The following is a 22,908-nucleotide window of genomic DNA, read 5'->3' as shown; positions in this document are numbered from 1 at the left end:
GGGCCCCGGGCAGGGCGGCCTCGGCTCTCGGCTCCCTCGCCCCGGCCGGCAGAAGCCATGGTCGGGGGGCACGTTAAGTGGGGGGACCGTGTTGCTGGGGACCGCGTTGCTGGGGGAACCGCGTCGCTGAGGGACCGGGTCCGCCACGTCGCTGGGTGTTGCGGGCCCTGCCGCGGCGGGGCCTTCCCGGGGCGGGAGCAGTGCGGCCTCAGCTCCCTCACGGAGCGGGAGCGGCGGCCGCGGGAGCCAGAGAGGTGCGAGCAAAGAGCGGCGCTGCGGGAAAGCAACGGGGAAACTGCCGGGCGGAACTACAGGACGTGGGGTTCCGGTCCGGCCCCGATTCCCGGCTGCCCCCGCGGTGTCCTCTCTTTTCCGGTCCAGAGGCGGCGGAGACGAGCGCGGCTCCGGTAAGGGCGGCCCCGCCACCATCCGCCACCATCCGGAGGCCGGCTCGGGGCTGTCGGAGCGGGGCCATAGCCGGGGCTCGGGGCTGTCGGAGCGGGGCCATAGGCGGGGCGCGGGGCTGTCGGGGCGGGGCCATAGCCGGGGCTCGGGGCTGTCGGAGCGGGGCCATAGCCGGGGCTCGGGGCTGTCGGAGCGGGGCCATAGCCGGGGCTCGGCGCCGGGCGGGCTCTGCGGAAGCCGGGCGACCCTCACCAGCCCGGCCCGGCTGAGCCTTGTGTGTTTCTCCCGCAGGTGCGACCATGGCCAAGTCCAAGAACCACACCACGCACAATCAGTGTGAGCGGGGCGGGGATCCAGGAGGGTTTAACCGGGCTGGGAGCGGCGCGGTGATGGCAGCACGGTCTGGCCGGGGGGTTGCAGCGAGATAAGGTGGTGCTGCACAGAGATCGAATGGGGGCGTTTAAAGGAGTGTGTTGAGTCGGGACTTGCTTGGGCTCAATGTAGAATTAATACGTAAACAGAAGAATAGGAACTTTTACTTTAAAAAACTGGGGGTCAGTCTCTTCTCCCAGGTAACCAGCAATAAGATGACAGGACACAGATGTGTCCTAGACTTAAGCTGTGCTAGGGGAGGTTTAGGTTGGACATCAGGAAGAATTTTTTCACGGGAAGGGTGCTTAGACATTGGAATGGGCTGCCCAGAGAGGTGTTGGGTCATAGGTTAGACTCTCGAAAATACTGGAGGTCTTTTCAACCTGAGTGATTCTGTGGTGATCATCACCAACTAAGCAGACAGAGGGGCCTTTTACAAGAGCAGGCAGTGACAGGACACAGGTGAATGGATTCACACTGACAGAGATTAGGCTTAGGGTGGATATTAGGGAAAAGTGCTTCCCTTCGAGGGTGGGGAGGCCCTGGCACAAGTTGCCCAGGGAAGCTGTGGCTGCTCCATCCCTGGAAGTGTCTAAGACCAGGTTGGACAGGGCTTGGAGCAACCTGGTCTGGTGAGAGATGTCCTTGCCCTTGGTACAGGGGTGGAACAGGATGGTCTTCAAAGCTATTTCCAGCCCAAACCATCCTGTCATTCTCTGATGTTCCTGAAAAGCTTAATCTCTGGGATCCTGTGCAATCCAGAGATGGCCACAGTGATGAAATAGTTCATGCCTGAGGTCTTCTCATCAGTGCTGTGACTTAGTAGAGGTCACGAGTAGGTTGTGCTTGGTCCTGCACAGTGGGTGACAGTGCCCTCTAACACTGGCCACGAGTGCTTGGATTTATTAATGAGTGAGGCTGCTTGCTGGTGGTGCTGTCAGTGTGTTATTAGTTAATGAGGTGCCTGAAATCTTTGGATTGGAAGCCAATGTAGAGGGATGAGCATAGAGATGTGGTTTTAATTGAAATGTAGTTTGGATAGGAAGGGTCTGAAAATTGTGTATTCCACATCATTTTGATAGTCAGGTACATTTAAAAACAAACTAATACAGCTGGTAAATAATAGCAGAAACTGTAAGTAAAGGAATTGTCTTGTTTTCCACATAGCCCGTAAGTGGCACAGAAATGGCATCAAGAAGCCCAAAACTCATAGATATGAATCTCTCAAAGGGGTGAGTATTTCTACTGATATTCCCAGGCTGTTGGGTCACTGGGGCTTAACTGTGAAAAAAATCCAGAATTTGTATTATTTTGACCGACATTTTTTTTGCAGCCAGAGGCCTGTGTTCCAGGTGGTCAGAAGCGCTGTGGGGTTCAGTTCTTTTACTTACCTGACATGCGACTGGGATGTTTCTAACCCACATGAAATCTGCCCCTTTTGTATATAAAACTGCATTTTAGTCAGTGGCCAGATCTGTCCCTGTCCTGTTCAGTGGCTGTCAATGAGTGCTGTTTCCAGTAAAACAAACACTTGCCAGTGAAGTGGTTCCTTTCCCTTTTGAGTCCTGCTGTCTCTCCTCCTCGCCTTCTCCTCTTCTCTCTCCTTCAATATTGTTTTACTACCTATACTAATCCAGATAATTTCACTTACAAAATCAGAGCAATTGGCATTTCTGAGGAAAACACATGACAGTGACAGTATATTGCTTTTTCTGAGATTATCCAAATGGTACAACAGGATCTTTTTCCACACTCGAAAGTGAAAACAGCAAATTTTGTATTAGGGGAGGGTTGTGTTTTATTTTCTTTGTAGATGTCATTATCTACAAAGCTTTTTGGAAGTGATGTAAAAATATGTCTTCTGCAAAGCTCATTGAGGGTTCAGTCCTGCCTCTCCTGCAGCTTTGCCCATCCTTTTCTTTCTTTATGTTTATTCTTGGGGTTTGATTTTTTTTTTTTATGGTGGATAAGGAAATAGCTGTTAAAGCCTGGTTGCAGATGACAAAAATAATTTTGTTAAAAATTAGAAAAAAGTCTGAGCTAGTCACAGCCTGTATTTGGGAATAATTGGAACAATATGGAGTTATAAATGTTTTTATATATATATATCTCTTCTGCAACATGGCTTATTTTTCCTTTATAGGTTGATCCCAAGTTTCTGAGGAACATGAGATTTGCAAAGAAACACAACAAAAAAGGGCTGAAGAAGATGCAGGCCAACAATGCCAAGCAGGCAGCTCAGCAGGCAGCTCAGCAGACTGCTCAGCAGAAAAAGGACTGATGTGCTTCAATAAGAAGACCCAGTTTTCTTACTGGCATGTGTGTTACAGCATTTTTTTAAAATAAAATTGTATGTAACAAAGTGTTCACTTCCTGAATGTGAGGAGAGCCCTCCACAAGCCTTGTTTGAGTTGCATTTTAGCTGCCAGCTGTGCATCAAGCCTGTGAGTAGTAATCCAGGGGAGCCTGACTGTCTTGTAGTCCCCTAGATCCTCCTTGTGCTTTTGGAAAATTGGGGTGACATTTTCTTTCTCAGGTACCATGACTTTAGTGGTAATTCATGGTGTTGTTACAGCAAGGTGAGATTTCCAGGGGCTGTTACATGCTTTGCTGTGTAGTTCGTACAGCTGTGGTAATCCCAGGAAATACAAGGGTAAGGAGTGCTGACTGTGGTGGTGGAGACCACAGGAGTTTGTGTTAGAGTTGCGTGTGTGTTGTATCCTGAAATACTTGTAGGTACTGAAGCATTAATGGAGCTATCCATGGGAACATGTAAGGGTTTAGTAATACACAAAATACACATTTTTTTAATAGTAACTGATTTTAGAGAGTGTCTTTCATTCCAGTAGCAAAAGTACTGTCTGATAAAACATGCTGGCTTGGGGATATGAGGGGAATAACATGCAGAATCCCAGGAGGAGCTGAGCCCGGGTTTTGCTCCTGTTGTTTTGTACATCAGGAAAGGGCTTTGCTCTCCAGGGCCGCCTCAAAGCTGACTCGGGCCGAGTTTTCCACTTCTGGCATGAGGCACCTGTTGGAATGCACCCAGCTGTTCTGCAGTTGCAGTTCCGGGGTTTGTCCACCCGGTGGGGTAAATCCGTGGAGCCACACGAGGGCTGGAAGTTCGCACCCCCCTTCTGACTGCACTAGAGCAGCAAAACACTTGCTGGATGAAAAATATAATTTTAACTGGAACACCCAGTCCATGTAGTTTATTTTTTGAATAGTTAAGCCAATTACCAAAATTTTGTGTGTTAGTTTGAATTCTTTCTGGCTTAAATTCAAAAATCTTTTCCCAGTTCCCATTTTTTAACTGGTTTTGACTGATTAGAAAAACCCACCCAGCCCTAAACTAAGCAATGTAAAGAGATTTACTAATTTGAAACTTGCAAGTCAAGGAGGTTGTAAAGTCAGGGGTGTTTGTAGCCCTCAGATGTCTCATTCCTGCTGTGTGCATCTCTTTGGGTTTTGTGGAGGCTGGTGTTTGTCAGCCTGTTACATTGAGGAACTTACAGGATCACCAGCAAAGGTATCAGTAAAAACCACATTTAATATTAAGTGACAGCACGACAGAGTTCATTGGCAAGGTTCCCTCTGCTGTTTGCTGGATGGTTAAGGCACACAGAGAGTGGAGTTTTTGCAGGTATTGAAGGAGATGGGAGTGGCTGGTCCAGCAGTGGTCAGTGTGGTCAGTCTGGTGTAGATGTGTGTTACAAGAGTGAAAGAAAAGCCTCTGAATAGAGCACTCGCTGTTTGTCAGTCTGTACCCCTTACCTGTGTGTCTTCAAATTTTCTGTGCAGTTTAAGTACTGCATTTTAAATCTCTGGCACTAAAACTTTTCCATATAAGAAGGGAGATTTCATCTCGACGAAATCTTTCCCCTTGATGTTTTCCCTGGAGTGCTTGTGTTGTGGGAGTAGGTCACCCACAAGATGCAGTCTGAGGGAAGAGAGAGGCAAGGGTCAGGCTGAGAAAAGGATGTTGGAACATTGACGAGAAGCAGAGGGCAAGATTTGGGCTTCCTGTGGCTCCAGGGAACTCCTTCAGGCCTGCCTTCAGAAGCAGCCTCTTCATCTCACTGCCCTTCATGCTGCCCTTCAGTGGGACAGCTTCCCAAATAAGGGCTTGCTGACTTTCTGACCAAAATAGCGGCTGCGTGACAAAATGCAGCACAGAGGAACGTAACCTTAATCCAGGCATCATTGTGTAGCAAGAGACAGGAATTTTGTGAGCTTCCACAGCAGGTTGGTGTCAGGTTTGTTGTGTACACCCTGCACACGTGGTGATTATGCAGGACGCTGCCTGGACATCAGTGACCACCTACTGCATTTGCTAACCCTGTGACACCTCTGTTCACAGCTTTCCTCTGTACAGTTGTCCCAGCCCAGAAGGGAAAGCTGTGGAGGGGAGTGTGTGTCTGTGGGTGGGTCTCCATCCTCCTGCTTTGTGTAACCATTTAAGTTCTGTTGGTGAAGTGAGGTTGGAGATCCTTTTTGGGGGCATTATGTATAGAGAGCCCAGGAGGGGGAACTGACAGCTGTGGCCCACTTGAAGCTATTCCTATTACGCAGAGCTCTGTCATCTTTGATGTTTAAAAACTTCAGAACTCTCATGATGAAGTGTTTGGTATCCTGCAGGAAGACAAAGAGCTCAGAAGCATCTCAATGCTTAACAACTGCTGTACATCAGCTTACATATCATGCTTGCTGCTGCTGTACGTCATACTTGCTGCAGATTATTTCTCCCCTTTGCAATTAAGAGGACTCAGTATCAAGTTCCAGTTTGGCTCCTTTCTCTGATTTAAAAAAGAAAAAGAGCAAAGGGCGTGTAACCAAATATCAAATCATCTCATTTGGCAAAGGTGAGACGTTGCTTTGAAAGCCAAGAGCACAGAGTTGGGATGGGGAAATCAAAGCCCTGCAAAATGCGCTGATGGGGCAAGGTATTCACTGGGCACACTGATGTCCACAGTTATGATAAAAAGTAGGGCTGGACACATTCCTCTGTCCCCCTTCACTGCCTTTCAGTAGTGTGGTCAAAAAGAAGCAGCAACAGAACACAAGTTCTGCTTTGAACAGGTTTCAAGGCTGCTGCAGGTGTTTCTGCACCACAGAGGCTTTGGCTTGGTGAAGTGTTTATCTGATGTACCTTAGCTCATGTTACACTGCCCTGCTGGCAGATTCATTTAGAGGTTTTATTAGGGCAGTGTGTACAAAATTTGAGCTTCCTGCAGTCACTTGGTTCACACAGCAAAGTTTTATTGAGGGCTGAGGAGAGGCCTCAAATACACTGATAAAGCTGCAAACCAGGGAAGGAGTTTACAGCAAAGGCAAGCAGATAAATGGCCTGAGAACTGTGGCAGTGTCCGGTGGCATGGGCTGCTGTCACCTGCCTGCACAGCTCCTGTCTCTGCTGGGGAGGTTAGAGCACACAGATCTAGGGACTTCTAGAGACTGGTAAAGGACTTTTTGCCTGATTAAAAAAAAAAAAAAGTTAATTGCTTTTTTTCCCTCAGACAACGTGTACTTGTGTCACATTACTTAAATGCTTTTGGGCACCAGAGGTTCACTACACATGTGGTGAAAACAGCTGATTTGGAGTTGCACAGATACATGGATTCCTGAGGGTGGTTTTCATTCATTATTAGCACATCCTCTGTGTGGGGGCTCAGCCAGGCTGATCCTCCAGGGGTGACTGTTTTTTCAGCCTGCTCACCCACTCGCTGGCCTGTCATGTCGTGTTACATTCCTTGTGCAGTTGTTCCTCTGTTTTAGCCAACAGTGAAATCCACCCACAGCTCCTCACCCTGCAGCATTTGCTGTCTGACTGGGAGGACAGGCAGTATGTTAAGGCAGTCCAGCCTGGCAGCAGTTTTCCCGGCTTCCCAACCTCCTGTCCTAAGGATGGAAAAAGCCTAAATAGTCCCAGTGTATCTGCTCTCTTCTAGTGACAAGTTTTGGCTGCTACCTTTGTCTTCTCCCTGCAGCCACCACCTTCCCTGCTTTCCTTTTGCAAAAGGGTGGGCAGCCAGTGGCTTTATGCTGCCAGTGCCATAGGGCCAAGGCACAGGGGCCAGGTGGCTCTTCCCAGCCATCCTTTTCCCTGGGTGACAGCATGGTCCAAGCCACCAAGCTGACTGAAGGGAAGGGGTTAACCTTATTTTTTTCCCTTGTTCACCCTCCAGGAAGCCAAAGCCTATAAGTAAGCAGTGGAGAATATCTTGGAGAAGTCCTTTTTGGATGCTGGGATATGGCCAGGACAGAGGAGGAGGATAAGGGGGCTGTCAGTGATGCCTGATGTGATGTGAGTGCAGGTGTGGGTTACCTGTGGGCTGGGTGGCCGTGGGTGTGGGGACAGCTGGCATCACCCCAGCTCCTGGCTGAAACCCAGCTATTGGCAGCTCTGGAGGTTCCCAGGCTCTGGGGTAAAACATGAGGATGTGCTGTGTCCTCACAGTTTTCAGTGGGAAACAACTGCTGCTGCTACACTGTGGAGGTGGAAAATGTTTCTTTTTCATCTCTAGGTTACAGATCAGTTGGAAACAGAATCTGTTAACACCTGGGAGCATTTCCTGTCGCTGGGTTCTTAGACCCATATTTCCATTGCCTTCTGTGCACCTGTAGTCCTGCTGAATCTGCAGTAGCTATGGCATCAAGGGCTCAGAACCCTTGGGGAGACTCCTTTGAGTGTGTCAAACAGATGTTTGTGTTCGAGCTGTTTCCAGAATACCCTGGGTTTCTAGCTGACAGGTTCATTTTCTTAGTTTTTCTGTTGTTACAAGCCTTGGTTGAGCAAAATATTTAGTGCTGCTTGTCCAGAGGAAAAACACAGCCATGTCCTTCCAGACAATTGACCACATCTCTTGTCCCTGTTTTCACCTCAGGCCTGTTTGCCCTGAACTTCAGTATTTCATTATTGCTATAAATGAGATTGCAATATTTCATTATTGCTATGAATGAGGTTGTGTCACAGCTGCTTTAGGGTGTTACTTCCACAGAAGGGTGGGGGGGATGGAAATCTGCTTTGGGGAAGAAAGGCAGAAGGACAACCCAGCAGACCTGGGGCGCTGGCCCAGCAGTGTGGCCACCCAGGGCTGAGGGTGGCTTGCACCAACACAGTCCCATGCCTTGCCCTGCCAATGTTTATTTTGCTTGGGTAAACGATTGACTTTAGCAACACGACTGCAATGTGTGAGTTGTGCTGGGGCTGTAATTTGATGGGAGGAGGCAGCTATGTGCAGGGAGAGCTGCTAATGCCACAGGAATGCTGCGCTTCCTTGGGATGAGAGGAGACGGTGCTCGGGGCCCCTGGGGACAGCGCGGCTCCTTGGCCCTGCTGTCACCCTCTGCCTGGGAGCTGAGACCCAGAGTGGGGTTGTGCATTTCTCAGCGGCCAAAATCAATGTGATTTGTCAGGGAAAATTTGGTGACTCGTTTTTTGTAGTGAGGCTCCCACCCAGGGCTGTGGGAGGACTAGGAGAGGCCAGTACCTGCCTCCCACCAGGCTGGGAGAGACAGAAAGGAGCATCCAGTCCAGCTTAGCAATGGCTTTTATCCACGTTTCCAAAGCAAATTGAGGTCTTTTGGCATCACAGGGTGCCAGTCAGGCTGGTGGGGAGGAGGAGGGAGGTGTTATCTAGGATAACCAGGATGAGAGTAGGGAGGAGTGGGACTGTCCCTGGCACATGGATTTCAGCGATGGCTGAAGTGGATTTTAATCCATATTTCGTTGCTAAAATGCTGCCAATGTTCCAGTTAAACCAGCAGGCACCAGTGCCAGCTCCTGAGCCTGCTCACCATGGCGGGGTGAGGAGATGGAACATGGCAGCTCCCCACTGAGCACTCATGGCCCTGTTGGATGCACTTCGCCATTGGCCTGACAGCAAAATACATCCATGGAGGCTTAAAGCTCCAGCTGTGATGTCACCTTGCCAGAAGTAGCCCCCAGCAGTGGTTTCATTAATCATGAGTACACAACGGGGGTGAAGCTGTCACTGAAGCTCCAAGGAATGACCAGCTGAGGCACTGGGTATTAACAGGTTTTATTTCCCTCTGGCCACCCTTCTCAGCACTCAGTCTTCATGCCGGTAGCCAGGGGACTTAGTCAAGGAGATGAGATGCAGAGCTGGAGGGTTTAGGAGATTCAAGCTGTCCATCAGGCCTCAGATTTATTCAACCCCCTTCATAAACTCCAGGAACTCTGCCAAGGGGAAGACATTGGAGACAAGAGGTGTGAGGTGAGACCCAAGTGCCCTCAAAAGTGCCAAGTATGCTCTTGGCAGCTTTTCCCAGCCCTGTCTCCTTTTCCACCCTCACGATATGTGAGAGGCCAAGGGGGGATGGCTACTGTTCCTCTGACTATAGCGAGGACTCCTTGTGACCCCTGCTGGAAATGTCACTGGAGCCCAGTGTCACCATCAGCTGCCACCAAAACACTGAGGTGAGTGGGGGTGGGGGACACAGCCTCTGACTGAGCTCAGAAATGGTCTGGGGGTCATTTTGTTAACATCACATTCAAAGATACAGCCCCTCAGAAATGGTGCTTGCATTAAGGGGGCAGAAGGGGGCTGGTGAAAACTGGCAGTGCTTCAGTGCAGCAAGGGAACAGTTAAGGCAGCCCCAGGTCCTTGCTCCCATTTCACAAGTATAAGAGCCCCCCCATCCCTGTGCACACATGTTCCTGTCAGATGTATTGCCCAGCACTGCCTGCATGAGCTCATGCTTATCTGAGAAGGCAATCAAGACCATGGGAGCTGCCCAAAGGGATGACCAAGGGCTTGTGACCAAACCACATGCAGGAAAGACTCCTACCATCATAGTCAATCCTGCCATCGTTGTTTTTATCCCCATCTTTCATCAGTTCTTCTATGTCATCCTCAGTGATGGTCTCTCCCGTCGCCTGCAGCATGATCTTCAGCTCCTCGAGGTCGATGTAACCATCGGCATTTCTGTGCCAGGACAGAAGAGCTCAGGACCAGACAGAGCTGCTGGGGAGGGGGCCCGGGCTGGCTGCACCCCTCCCAGCACCCCACCACACTGTGCTCATGGCTCTCACTTATCAAACATCCTGAAGAGGTCTGAGAGCTCCTCTTCGGTTTTCCCTTTGCTGTCATCTTTCATACACCGGACCATCATAACCAGGAACTCATCAAAATCCACAGTGCCACTGCCTGTGGGAAAAATGGACTTTCTGGGCTCAGCTGGTCAGCACCAGGACCCTGACTGAGCTCCACACTTCTCCATGAGCAGCTTCACCAGATGAGCTCACCCAGCTTCCCTGCACAGCCACATTCATTCCGAACCACAAAACCTTAAGTGGTGGTGTTAAACCCATAATTGTTTAAGTTTAAGACTGCCATCAGACAGTGTCTCTACAACTGGCAACTGGAAGAATATAAGGTCTGATGCTGCAGTCTCTTCTCATACTGCGCTTGAGGAATGCAGGAGAGGGGAGCCCAGCTGGAGCCATCAGCTGGAGCTATGGGGGGGTGGATGGGCAATGCCAATGAGGGATCACACTTCCCTTCAGCAACCAAGGGCCAAAACTCAGAAAAGCAACCCTGCAGCAAGAGTCAGCTCTCAGATGCTGGAATAAGTGACTGAGGCCCTTCTCTGACCTTGTAAGTGAATTTTGACCTTTCACAGTCATTTTGCCTTGGCAAAAGTTCTTCTGGAAGCACCAAATAATGGAAATACCTGCTATGGAGATACCTGTCCATCTAATTTAGGTATTAATATTGAAAGCTCCAGAAGGCAGGTATTCATGCAGTGTGGTTTTGCACCCACAGTATAGTCGTGTTGTTTTCAATTACTCAGGTGCTTTCCTTTTTTGCCTGATTTTTAACTGCTTTTTTATTTTCCAGTTACGTGGTGTGGTATTTCTGCCCGAATGCCCACAGTGGATTTTGTTATGTGCGATCATCAGTACATTGATTTAATCAGTATTGACAGATATGTGGGGGAGTGCACACTTGAGCAGTGAGAGACTTTCTTGATGATAGAAGCCTCCAAGTGGCATTTCTGAAATGGCAGTTCCTACATTCGGCCTATATTTTGTTTTTTAAAAGGATCTGTACAATTTCACAGTACCCCCCAAGAACAGTTCAAGCAGTCTGATCATTGTGGGAATAAAAATTTCTATAGTTTCTCTTTGCCTGGAAATTCCCTAAAGGAACCATGCTGAGGTTTTGTGGGTGTTTAGTGTCCTTTGAATTCACAGCAGGTTGCACCCCACAGCTGTGACTGCCCCCAGCACAGATCCTGACAACTGCACAGATGGCTCCCACACCCCCAGATGTGGGGATGGTGCTTGGGAGAGTGGAAGAAACCCAAACTTCTTACCATCTTCATCCACCTCATCTATCATCTCCTGCAGCTCCTCAGGGGTGGGGTTCTGCCCCAGCATCCTCATCACCTTCCCCAGCTCCTTGGTGCTGATGCATCCATCCTCTGCCCCCAGCACGAAGATGTCAAAGGCAGCCTTGAACTCTGGAGAAAGAGAGGGGAGAGAAGATGTGAGGGGGTCCTGCCCTGCACCTTGACCTGCAGGCAGGGGGCTCATCCCAGGCACAGCCTCCCCTGCCTGTGCGCCCCAGCAGTGCCCAGGCATGGTGTTGTGGGACAGGCACACCACAGAAACTGCCTGGCTAGAAATGCTGGTGGATCAGAATCCCTGGGTCATGCCCTGCCTTGGCCAGTCTGGCCAAAGCATTTTCCAGAGTGTTATTGCTGAGGCAGGCAGGGCTGCTGGCTGGGGAGCTTGACTTTAGCCTGTGGTGTCAGATTGAAGGTGTACCTACCATTTTTTTGCTCTTCTGTCAGCTGCTCAACCTGTAAGGAAAACACAGACACCAAGTCATTTTAATTTTGTCAGCATCACTAATTGTTAAAAGGAAACGTTATTTGTTCAACAGCCTTTGCCAGGGTCAGACAAACCTCACAGACCAGGGAATATACAGCCAGGGGGGGTTTGACACCACAAGTTTTTGTAGTCTAAAAGATTCTTCCCCTTAAAAAAAATTATTCATCTCTCCTTTGAAACAAGCATTACTTCTCTAGAGTAGTAGATGCTAATACATGGCAGAAATAGCCTTTGTACAAGTAGGGAAAGCCCACTGAGAAAAGAACACGCCTCTCAACCATTTGGAGATAATTTCTTGTTGCTGGCAGGTTTCACTGCAGGATGGCTGCACTGCTGAGGGCTGCTCGCATGTGGGCCAATGCCAGATCAGAGATGAGACGTGCTTGAGAGTTCCCTAGGGAGGGACAGGTAGACAAGACTATCCCTAGTAGTTGTTTTTCAGCCCTAGATTCAGGAAACTCCTTAACTATACAGAACTGAACTGCTCTGCTTCCACCTGAGCCAGTGTTATTACAAAGGTATCTGGCTCTGAAGGGAGCTGCTATTCCCTTTAGCCTGTTTTGGGAATCTCTGAAGAAATGGCCTGTGGAGCCAACAGGCATTAGCTGCCATGGGCTGGCAGACTGTTCCCAAACTCTGCCCTAATTCAATCCCCACAGACCATCAGTGGAAGCTGATTAGATACCATGAATTAATGAAGATAAACAAAAAGGAGAGCAAAGGGGATTCAATCAGCTTTGTGCCATACCTGTTTAAGTGCATTTCTCTCTTTGGCTTCATTCCAGGTACTGCTTAGCTGAACTTGCTGCCCTCACCACCATGTCCAACTGCCCCTTTGGTAGCATCCATGACAACACCTTCCTATGCTGGCTGAGAGCCTCTCTAGACCCAGCCAGGTAGGACCCCATGCCTGCCCTGTCTGACCCCACTAAAGTCTCCTTGCTGCTGCCCCCATGCAAGTGGACCCCAACACCCATCCCTGCCATGTTTTTTTGGGGGCAGAACCCCACAACCCAGGGTTGTGGCACTGTCTTGGATCAAAAGCTGATTCTTTTGCCCCAAAGGACAATGGTTTTGCAAAAGTCAGCTGGTTCTTCCTGCTTGCAACAAGAAGCAGAAAAAGTACTTTTCCTTAGCGGGACAGAGCCTGTGGGAAGCAGGCAGAGAATTTTATCCCACTCCCCATGCTCTAGGAGGTGAGGACTTGTCAGAAATTTTTCTGACAAGTGGCAGGATTTTTCTCTGCTGCTGGAGGAAACCCAAGCCCAGAGTGTTTCTGGCAGTGATGAAGGCAGGCAGGCAGCTGCTGGACCTCTGTAGACATTGTTTGGGCAGAGCAAGGGCAGCCACCACCACGATGGCCACAGCCACGTCCTGCTCTGTAACACAACACTCTTGGCGCAGTCGCTATTTATAAGCCTGGGTGAGAGAGGTGCTGGAGATAAAGATGAGCTCCCCGATTGTTCCCAGGCTTTGGTATTTATCCTTGCAGCCCTTTATCTGGACACTTGTCCCTGGCACTGTTCTGGGCACCACTTAACAGAGCCTAAAAATATTCCCAAAATAGCTTTGCGTTTGCACACCCTTATCTAGGCATGAGTGGGTAAGATGAAAATCCATTGGGTTCTCTGACTGCACGTAGGGTATTTGGCATGAATGTAATATTAATATATGCTATCAGCATGCAGAAAATATACAACTATTCACTTTTGAAGCCTCCTCGAGTGCTGAAGTGATAGATGTGGTATATATAAATACAATGCATTGTTGCTATAGAGTGACATTTTTGTTACAGAGATGTCTCTTGAGCTGTTCATAGTTCACTCCAGGCATGGGTGCTGTTTGCTGCCTTATTCCTCTTTTCCCTCCACATCGTTCCAGGAACAGGTTTTTCTGACTGTGAGAAGGCAAGCTCCGAGCTCACAACACAGCAGCAGCCATGGTAAGGCCAAATCTGCTGTATTTTACTTCTATCAGCTCTTCTCTCCATCCCATGGTTCCATTTGAAGTCAGACAGGGGAAACTGAAGTTGTTTTTTTTGTTTGGTTTTTTTTTTTCACAGGTAAATGTTTTCTTACAGTCAAAATTGTGGGAAATAGATCCACAAAAGTGCTGTTTGTCTCAGCTGTGCCTGGCTTGGACTTGTTTTGCCTCTGTAAAGGTGTTGGGAGTTAATGCCCAAGACTCAAACCCTACATTTACCTAATTAATGGGCATGCGGTCCCTATGCAAAGAGGAAAGAGGGTGTGCCTTGAGTCACAGAGAACATATCTAACTAAAAACCTTAATTAGAAAGGCCTGTATTTTCTTTGATTTTACAGGTTCCATTTTTCTCCTGATTAAAGGTGTTGGTTGGGGAACCTTTTCACATTATCAGGATCACTACAGGGGTTCCATTCCCTGAGGTTTAAGGCTGACAGGGGATGTGTGAGCATTGGGGTTTTTTCCTTCAATTTACGTACCAAGGACTATATTCCTTCCCTCTAAAAACCTTGGAATAATTATAAGACTTGTATGATGCATTTTTTGTGCTCTTACTTAAAATCAAATTTGATCAGCTGTATGTTTAAGGGGGGAAAAGCACCAAAAAGCTCTTACTGTAAATCCAGTTATGGATGCAATAGCAATCCACACAAGCCAGAATCTATTTTCATCCTTATTCCACTCAGACATCTCTATGTCTGTCTATGTTACAGAATAATGCAGTATTCTTATTACAGACCAAATAGTTTGGGTTTACACAGTGAGCACAGTGTGCAGCTGGGGAAGTTAAAATAGCCTAAGGGTGCTCCAAGTTCCTCAGGGCATAGCTCACATTCTCGATTCTGCACATCACAGACCAGGAGCAGCAAAGCAGAGGAGGAGGTTTGGAAATAACTGAGAAAAAAAACATGGGTTTTCTAATATCTCCCTGAAAAATATTCAGTTAAGGAAGGGGGAAACATAGCAATGGCAGAGTTGTAAAGCATCAGAAAGAAGAGGGTGAGTTTTAACCCATAATGTTATTATTTGAATTTAATATTTATTTCCTGGGAAATCCTTCTCTGCTTTGTCTGGGCTAAAACCAAGAGTCATCTCCTATGCCATGCAGGTTTTATTGAGATTTATAGCTTCACCTAGGAGCCATCTCCCTGCTTTACAGTGGCGAACCAGGGGGTCATTGTAAATAATTAAAGAGCAGGTTGAGAGTTTCACACTTGTAAGAGGAGTGTGAAACTTCCAGAGCCATGAGAAGGAAGGGTCTGTGTCCTGGATGAGGATGTTGACTAAAAGTTGCTGCCCTATAATTGTTTCTCATTTCCATTTCTCCACTGAATTATTGCTACTGCAGCTTCGGGGAACGTACGACAAAAATCCCTAGAGCCACTTCAGACTCCCCTCCCCATCCCACAGCCCCAAGGGGAGACACTCACCGCTGCTTTATAAATGTCATCCATGGCTGGAGCGGGTGGGCGAGGGGCCGGGGGCTGTCACGGTCACTCTGCCGGCGCTGCCCCGCGGGCACGGCTGATATAGGGAGGGGGTGCGGGCCCCGGGGGCCGGGCCCAGCCCACGGCAGCCCCGCATGCCCGGCCCCCCAGGAATGCCTCCCCTGCGTGCCTTGGGATGGGGGCACGTCCGGGGCCAGCCCCGCTCGGCGGCAGCTGGAGGATTCCTCGTGACTTTGTTGTGGGATCAAGCCACCGCCTTTCAGCAGGACCTGCCGAAATCGCTGATGTATCGCGGTTCTTGGCTGTCCTGACTGGACCCGTGCCATCGTGTCACCTCCACCTCCACAGTGTTCCCCCCTTGGAAGCTGCGTTAGAAAGATTATACTGTGCCAAACAGAATTGGGAATTACGGGAAAGGCACACGTCCCAAAATATCCCTGTCCAGCAGCAGATATCCCTGGGAACAGGGGTTGTCAGGGTCCCTCGTCCCCTCTGCTGGATGTTCCCAAATCCACGGGGGACTTGCAGCTGGGGCCGATGCCATGGGCGGGCAGGTAAGGAGCGGGGGGGGGGGGGGTATGTGCAGTCCCAGCGCCATGGAGAGAAGTGTGGAGACAGACAGAGCTTTGCCCCAGTCTTCTGTTTTCAGCTGGGGCTGCAAAATGTGGGGATCAGCTATCAAAATGGAGGTATAACTCTGTTTGATTCCAGGGATAATTGCCAGCCCTTTAGGAAATCATGATTCCCTTCACCCAGCCAGCAAACTGACCTCTCCCTACTGCAAATGGCTAAATTCCACACTCCTGGATTTACTGTGGATTTATTACAGATCTACCACGCCATGGTGGAGAGCAAAACATGCCAAAGGCCTCCAAGTGATGGGCACTTTTCTCAGTGCAGTGAAAAGTGTTTTAATCCACAGCAACCGAAGACAAACCTCTTTTTTTAATGATTCAGGACTCCCTCTTGTGTCCAGAGAGCTCTGACACTTCAGGGTGGCAGAGTCTCACCTCCAGCTGCTTCATTTAAGAGTTAGTTTGCAAAACTGAAAGTGCAATTAATGCAACTGTTAGTTTCCATCTTTTCCAAAAATGCCCCCTGAAGAGGAATCTTGCTGCAGTCCCTATGGAATGTCCAAGCCAAGGCAGCATTAAGCAGGGAGCCAGGTGGTGTCAACACAAAATGGGGATGCAGGTGAGCACAAAGCCATCCCCACATCACATCCTCCCAGTTTTTGAGTCCTGAAAGATTAACTCACTGCAGAGCCTGGTAGGAACTGTGGCTTTCTGGGCACCTACTGTCCTTGATTTGCCCAGGCTGCAGCGCAGACCTGCCTCTGCTCAGCATAGGGGTAGCAGATGGAATAAAAAGGAAAATTATTACATTTAAGGAATTGATTTTTGAAGCAGTTAGTCTTCCTAATTTGAATGTATTTAATATTTTGGTTGCCTTTAACACACAAAAGTCAGAAAAGTGGCAGAGGGAAGTAGTTATTTTGTTAAAGGGCATTGGAACCTGATCTTAGGTGAGGGCACAGGCTGAGATGGGAGACCTGCTGTCCCCCAGAACCAAACCATCACCCAAAACCTCCTGGGAAACCCCAGAGAGACCTTCCCAAGGAAGTGCTGCCCCAAGGCAAGCCCCAGCCCTGGCTGCTTCTCCCCACTTGGTATTCACTGCAGAGACAGTGGGGTGGCAGGTGTCAGCTCTACCAGACACCAGGGCAGGGGCTGAGGAATCATGCCTGGCCCTGTCCCTCCATCCTGGGAAGTGATGGCTCTGAGTCACCCTGAAAACAGCCCCTGAGCTGCGTCAGAATATATTTAGGGTAAATGTAGCACAGGAGGGGGGGGCTCTGACATTGCCTTTGAAAGATCTGCTGGAGAGATCTGGGATGAAATTCAGGTTAGAATGTGAAGGAAGGGTCTCTGTGTGCTTCAAGAGGGGAAATCTGGGCCACTGCCACCCTACACACTGGCATGGGAAAGCTGCACTTCTGCGAACATCTGATGTGAGCAGGGACTTACAAAACAGAGCTGAGCCCAGAGGACAGGATGAAATCCCATCTGGCAGCAGGAGGTGATGTTCCTCCCAGGGAAGGAGGCGCAGGCAAGTGGCATCATGCCAACCCCTGCCTCCCCGCCGGCTGCCTGGAGACAAAGCTTCCAGCATCCCCCTGGCTCTGCTAACTTGTTTGCTTACAAAAGAATCGGGAATTGGGGTTTTGTAGGGAAACCCAGAGCCTCTGCCACGCAAAGCCCTGGGGGTGGCCACTGCAGGGATGGGGTGCTCTGAGGGAAAACCACCCTCTCCTGCTGCTTCTTTTGCTTCCTCACGTGAGCCCCATGGCAGAGAGGGAGTGTGGCTATCTATAGCCCAAGGAGGGCTGCCAGCACAAGTGCCCTTAATCTGGGCATGGCTGGCTCGGTGACACACCGGCTGTCACTGAGGTCAGGTACAGCCTGTTAGCTCCAGCTGCATCCTGACATGCTGTCCCACTTGTCAGTCACTCCAAGCTATCAAGACAACTGGAAAGCTTTACTGAGCTTTTTTCCTCCAAAACTTCATTTCAGGTCCTCATTTCCAAGCAGCTGTAACCCACTGCAAAGCTATCAGAGGCATTCTTGAGATCAAATATAAGGAAATAAAAGGCAAAAGCCCAACTAAGTTGCAATTTTGAGATCAGGGGTGTCTGCAGGGCTCCTTGGGCTGTGTCATGGCTCCAAACTGCAGCAAAATGCTCCAGCATCCCCCTTCCCTGCCTTGGGCACATGGCCCTGAGAGAGTCCAGACCCAGCAATGGCAAAATTCTTTAATTTATGGCTTCCTGAACCCTACTCAGAACATTTTAGCTGAGGGAAGGCCCATTTTCTCCCTTCCCCAGCCACATTGCTCTTGTCGATTCCTCCTCTCTGACAGCCAGGGCAGGGCTGTCACACCACGAGCCACTGTTGTGCCTGCAGGCAGGAACTGCTTTAGGAGGAGGAGACAGGCACTGATCAAACCTGACAGCCACGCCAGGGCTGCAAATTGTTATTTAATTAAGGGGATGGGACATTCAGAGGAAGCTTAATTAAAATTGCTCTCCAAACCCACTTATTATCTCGTGGAGAGGCTGAGCTCAGCAGCAGTTCCTGATGCTGGGACAGCATTAGAAATTCCCTGTTGGGCTGCCTGTACTCTGTGTTTTGTCTTTGTACACATGATCCTTCAGCTGCATCCTGACCAAAGGAAAACATTTTTCAGTGAAAAAAACCCAGAATGGGTTTTTCCAGTTCTGCTTGCAGAGGTATATTTCCTTATCTGCCACCACAGTCCTGGTGGCATCTGCAAGACACCAGCATTGCTCCTGCAGCTCCACACATCCAGCCAGGGCATTTGCACTTTTGTAATTAATGACACCATAATGAGCTAATTGCATCCTCTCTTAAGTAGCATAAGGAAGATGTTGCTTGCATTTTGCTGGAAGTTACTTTGTAACAAAATCTCCTTGACTTGATGGTCCAAAACATAATTCCTCTGTAATATAGCACAGAGTATATTTCAAAGCCTTGATGGACGCTTGATGCATCCTTCTGCCAAAACATAATCTTTCTAGATAACCCCTCGATTTTAATACACTCAGGTACTCCAAAAGAAACTCATTATGTCATTTCTCCTGCAATTTTCTGTTCCTGGGGTGCACACTGAGCCTGTCAGAAAGGTTGCCACAATATGAATCCCCCTCAGGGCAACTCAGGTTCAGCTCAGGGGAAAAGGCTGAGGAGGTTTGCTTGCCATCTTTCAAACTCTCCGCTTCTGTTACAAATTCTTGACAAGATCCTTTAGTGTGCACAGGCTTGAAACACTTCCCATGCTCAGTGGGACCGTGAAAGTAAAGTCTGTGCTGTTAGTAAATCACCCCAAACAACACCCCGAGCTCACTCTGGGCTCATTGCTGAGGTCTGGCCCATCAGCCCAGCTCCTCAGCCCTGTTTTTGGGGTGGCACCAGGCAGCTCTGTCACAGAATCACTGCCGTGGCACCTCACTCAGCCCGGCGTGACAGTGTCCCAGCCTCCAGCAGCCCTTGGTGGCCACAGGTGGGTACCAGGGGCTGCCAGCAGCTGGGGCAGTGTCACAACCACAGCGTTGGGATGGCCCTCAGCAGGTCTGCACTGCAGGGATTGCATCCCACTGGATTGCACTGGATTGGGCTGGGTTGGATTCATTGGATTGTACTGGACTGCATTGCATTGCACTGTATTGAATTGGACAGCATTGGATTGCATTGGATTGGATTCTATTCCATGGGATTCCATTGGATTGGATTCTATTCCGTAGGATTCAATTGGATTGGATTCTATTCCATTGGATTCCATGGGTTCGCGTCCCACCGCACTGCCCGGCGCCCCCTGGGCACAGCGAGTGCGCATGCGCGTCCAGCGAGCCTCAGCCCCACCCCCGAGAGCCGCAAGTCCCGCCCCCACACGGGCCCCGCCCCTGCACTGGCCCCGCCTCCGCACGAGCCCCGCCCCGGGTGCCCATAAAGCGGCGCGGGCGGGGCGCGCCGCACCCTGAGGGGGTCGAGCCAAGATGGCGGCGGCGGCGGTGCGGGCCGGGCGGGCGGCGGGTGCGGGTGGCGGCGGCCGCGGGGGAGCCGTGACGGCCTGAGCGGCTGCGCCCCAGCGCTTCTCCCGGCGACATGGAGGCGGCGGCGGGAGGCGAGGACGGCGAGGAGCCCCCGCGGGAGGCCCGAGTCCTGGGCTCCGAGCTGGTGGAGACGTACACGGTACGGAGCGGGGAGGCCGTGCGGGACGTGCGGGCAGCTGGGATGTGGGCAGCGAGCCCTCCGCCTCAGCCGTGCCGGGGGAGCGGGTGAGGCAGGGCTGCCTCCGGCAGCAGCGCCCGGCCGGAGCTGTGCCCACGCTGTGGAGGGAGCGAAACCTTTGGCACAAGTTTCCGAGGGGCTTCGGGGAAAGGAGCCGCGTGGGAGCCGGGCTCAGCCGGGAAAAGTGGCCCCGAGCTCCGCGTAGCCCTGGTCCTTTGGGAGAGGCGGAGGCTCCGTGAGCAAATGTCATGTTCTTGCCCGTACATATCTATGTGTATGTGCGTATGTTTATGGAAGATTGCTATCGAGTAAGCATAGCTTCCAAAGCTGGACTAAACAAAGCAGGAAATCTTTCCTTCGCATGGAAGTATCGTAAAAAAACCCTCTGATCTTATTTCCAGAGGAAATCGGATGACTTAGGATAGACCAGTTTTCTCTTACCTCACAAAAAAAAAAAAAAAAAAAATTGCCAGCGGTGTTTTCATTTGGGGAAGGAATGAAGCTTTTGATGGATAACTTGTTTTTTATCTAGTCGCATTCTACCAAGAGTTAATTGGTCTGTTTTTCAGGAAAAAGCTCATCCTAAAACAAACCTCAGTGTAACTGCAGATAGAAAATGTCTCGAGCACACCACTCTAGTTATATAACTAAAAAAAAATGCTTTCTCCTTCTGCCTTATTTTCGTGTGATTTGAAAGACCTTCTTCCGCTAGAATGCACATGGATTACATTAGGCTTTCTGCTGTGGGAAAGAAAAGGAAAATGGGAGTAATGGTTTGGAAAGACAGTATTTGGAAAGTTGTGTGATGGATACAAGTAACACTTCACGATCCTGCCTCTGTAAAGGGAAAACAGAGCAACAGGAGAGTGGTTTCTGAGTTGTTAATAGGACAGAGCTTTACACAGCTGTGGCACTTGAAGAGCTAACTCCTTCCCAGGTGATGACCCTTGAAACAGGATTGTGGGAATGACTTTCAGGTGGTCATATTAACAGGCAAAAACATATGGAGCATTCAGTGAAGGAGTTTGCTACAAGCTTGAAATGAATTTTTGAGAAGTGCCTGAGCTCATTCTCTTAATTACTTGATGTGTATTCTCAGAAATGGTACCACTGCTGTTGAGGTGTGACTGAGGGTGCGTTAGGATGTGGCTCATCCCTCAGTCAGCCGAGAAGCCCAGTGAGACCTGTGGCTTGGGGACTGGAAACTTCCGTGTCAGGTGCGAACCAAAACTCAGCAGTGCTGATGTTGAGAATTTCCATCAGTATTATGCAATACCAGTGAATGAGAAAATCAAGTGCATTCAGTTGAGAAAATAACAGTGTCATCTGCCCTCTTATCCCTCTGGAAGTTATGGTGCAGGAGGTGAAACAGGAGCTCCTCTGCTGCTTCAGCCTGCAGACAAGTGCCGTGGTAGGACCACCCTTTGGTAATGCCATTAATGTTCTAGATAGACCTGGAGTTCAGGTGTGTAACTCTGCAGGTAGTGATCATCTGATCAGCTGATAGTTGAGGATAGCATTCTAAGCTGCTGCAGCTAAGCCCAGGGAAGCTTATTTTTTCAAGACTAGATTTCTTTCTTTAGTGGTTATGAAAATACCATGCTACTTTAATGCAATTTTTCCTGGGAGCTTTAAAAATACAATGTATGAAAGGCAAGGTCTGCCACTGATTCTCTTGCTGCATTTTTGAGGGCATGTTGGTACTAAGCTTGCCTATGTGTAAACCTTAAGCTGTTAGCAGGACTCCAAGGCTGCTGTCAGCTTTTATGAGACAAGTCCAAGCCATTAGAAATGTGGAAATAGATCTTTAAATGAAAGCAGAAGTTTTACAAAATTCATCACAGGGTGAAAAATTTTTGAAAAAAATATCATGTATTTAATGTTCATAATTAGTTGAGAGCTGCTTAAGGACATGACAAAGACCTGCACCAGATTGTTAATTGGTGTAAAAGTCAGTCAAATCTGGTAAAGGTAAGAAAGGAAGTACAGCTGTAGCAGCCTGCATCTTCATCTATTACCATGTGGTCAGGTGGCAGTGATCCTATTTGCATCCTTGTTTTTAAAAGTTTTTTTTCCAGTGGCATATGAGCTTCCTGGTGTACTCAGTATTTCAGAGCTCAGTCTCAGTAGAAGGGGCTGTAAAGACATCCATCTGACAGTTGTGATATTAGATCCTGTAGAATATATTAGGGAGGCCCACAGTTCTGTGTAACGTTGAAGATACTTTCAAAAACGTGATTCTTGTTGGAGTTTTTAGCCTGAAAGGCAAGGTATGGGTAAATCCAGCAGGAAAAAATCCTGCACTGGTTGATATATTTTCTGTTGGGTTAGTAAGGTATGAGCCTTCTACACCTTCTACAGGATGTTTCTCCTGAGTGTGCTGGTCCAGCTAATGCTGACTGAAGACTGGTTTTGAATAGAAGGCCTCAAGGCTGTCAGTGCTTCATTTGTTTCCTGCTATGCATTTGTTTGGCCTAAAATTGCCTTCCTGCTTTTCCTGTTTTTTGCAGCTGTTTTTAACATAAATACTAACTTTGGTGTTTAAGGAATATGCTTTTGCTTCCTTGAATGAGTGTAAATTGTCTGCCTACTTGATGAGGCAGGGAGGAGGAGATGTGGCTGCATCACTGCTCTGGAATTTGGGACCTACTGGCTGTAGTCACACCTGTGTCCCAGGCTTCCTGTGGAGAGCTCTGTCATTTAAGCGTTGAGTTGTTTGGGTTTTTTACAGTACTGAAGCATGTGCAGTGGGATGAGACACACTAGAAATGCAAGTTCTCCATGTTAAGCAAGGCGGGCAGGTTTTTGTACTGTGTCTAGGAAGTGAACAAAAAGCAGTCTGGAATCGCTGTTGTTCATTTTACAGCTGGTTTAAAAATGTTTAGTAGGTCTTTCATCCCTCAGTATTTAGGAAGATGAAGGGATGCTGTTTTGTGGTATGAGCTCTTAACTGAAAAGAGCTTGTAGTGGCTTGCTAGGAAAAAAAAAGAAAATATACAGCACAGCAAATACACTAAACACTTTACAAAGA

General features: G+C 49.0%; 3 protein-coding genes across 3 annotated transcripts in view; 2 read left to right on the top strand and 1 right to left on the bottom strand.

Annotated features, from left to right (window-relative positions):
- Positions 1-237: 237 nt before the first annotated feature.
- RPL29 (ribosomal protein L29) lies at positions 238-3,140 on the top strand. Its single transcript, XM_005522161.3, has 4 exons — positions 238-407; positions 697-741; positions 1,945-2,009; positions 2,921-3,140. The coding sequence occupies exons 2-4, from the start codon at positions 705-707 to the stop codon at positions 3,056-3,058; spliced, it is 240 nt and encodes a 79-aa protein (XP_005522218.1). The 5' UTR covers positions 238-407; positions 697-704; the 3' UTR covers positions 3,059-3,140.
- Positions 3,141-8,800: 5,660 nt separating this feature from the next.
- TNNC1 (troponin C1, slow skeletal and cardiac type) lies at positions 8,801-15,188 on the bottom strand. Its single transcript, XM_005522162.3, has 6 exons — positions 15,052-15,188; positions 11,577-11,607; positions 11,119-11,265; positions 9,833-9,947; positions 9,589-9,725; positions 8,801-8,977 (listed from the first exon to the last, which is right to left on the bottom strand). Exons 1-6 carry the CDS (start codon positions 15,073-15,075, stop codon positions 8,946-8,948), a joined length of 486 nt encoding a protein of 161 aa, XP_005522219.1. The 5' UTR covers positions 15,076-15,188; the 3' UTR covers positions 8,801-8,945.
- A 4,507-nt stretch (positions 15,189-19,695) lies between these two features.
- The window catches only part of NISCH (nischarin), a 29,224-nt gene continuing 26,011 nt past the window's right edge, over positions 19,696-22,908 (top strand). Inside the window, exon 1 of the mRNA XM_005522163.3 lies at positions 19,696-19,838. Within this exon, the coding sequence (XP_005522220.3) occupies positions 19,752-19,838 (87 nt within the window). The 5' untranslated portion in view covers positions 19,696-19,751. The remainder of the gene's footprint in view (positions 19,839-22,908) is intronic.

The sequence above is a fragment of the Pseudopodoces humilis genome, chromosome 13 (assembly GCF_049639895.1).
Source record: "Pseudopodoces humilis isolate 2021_Gansu_Grassland_sample_001 chromosome 13, ASM4963989v1, whole genome shotgun sequence".
Classification (NCBI taxonomy): Eukaryota; Metazoa; Chordata; class Aves; order Passeriformes; family Paridae; genus Pseudopodoces; species Pseudopodoces humilis.
This window is presented reverse-complemented; position numbering and strand designations above follow the sequence as displayed.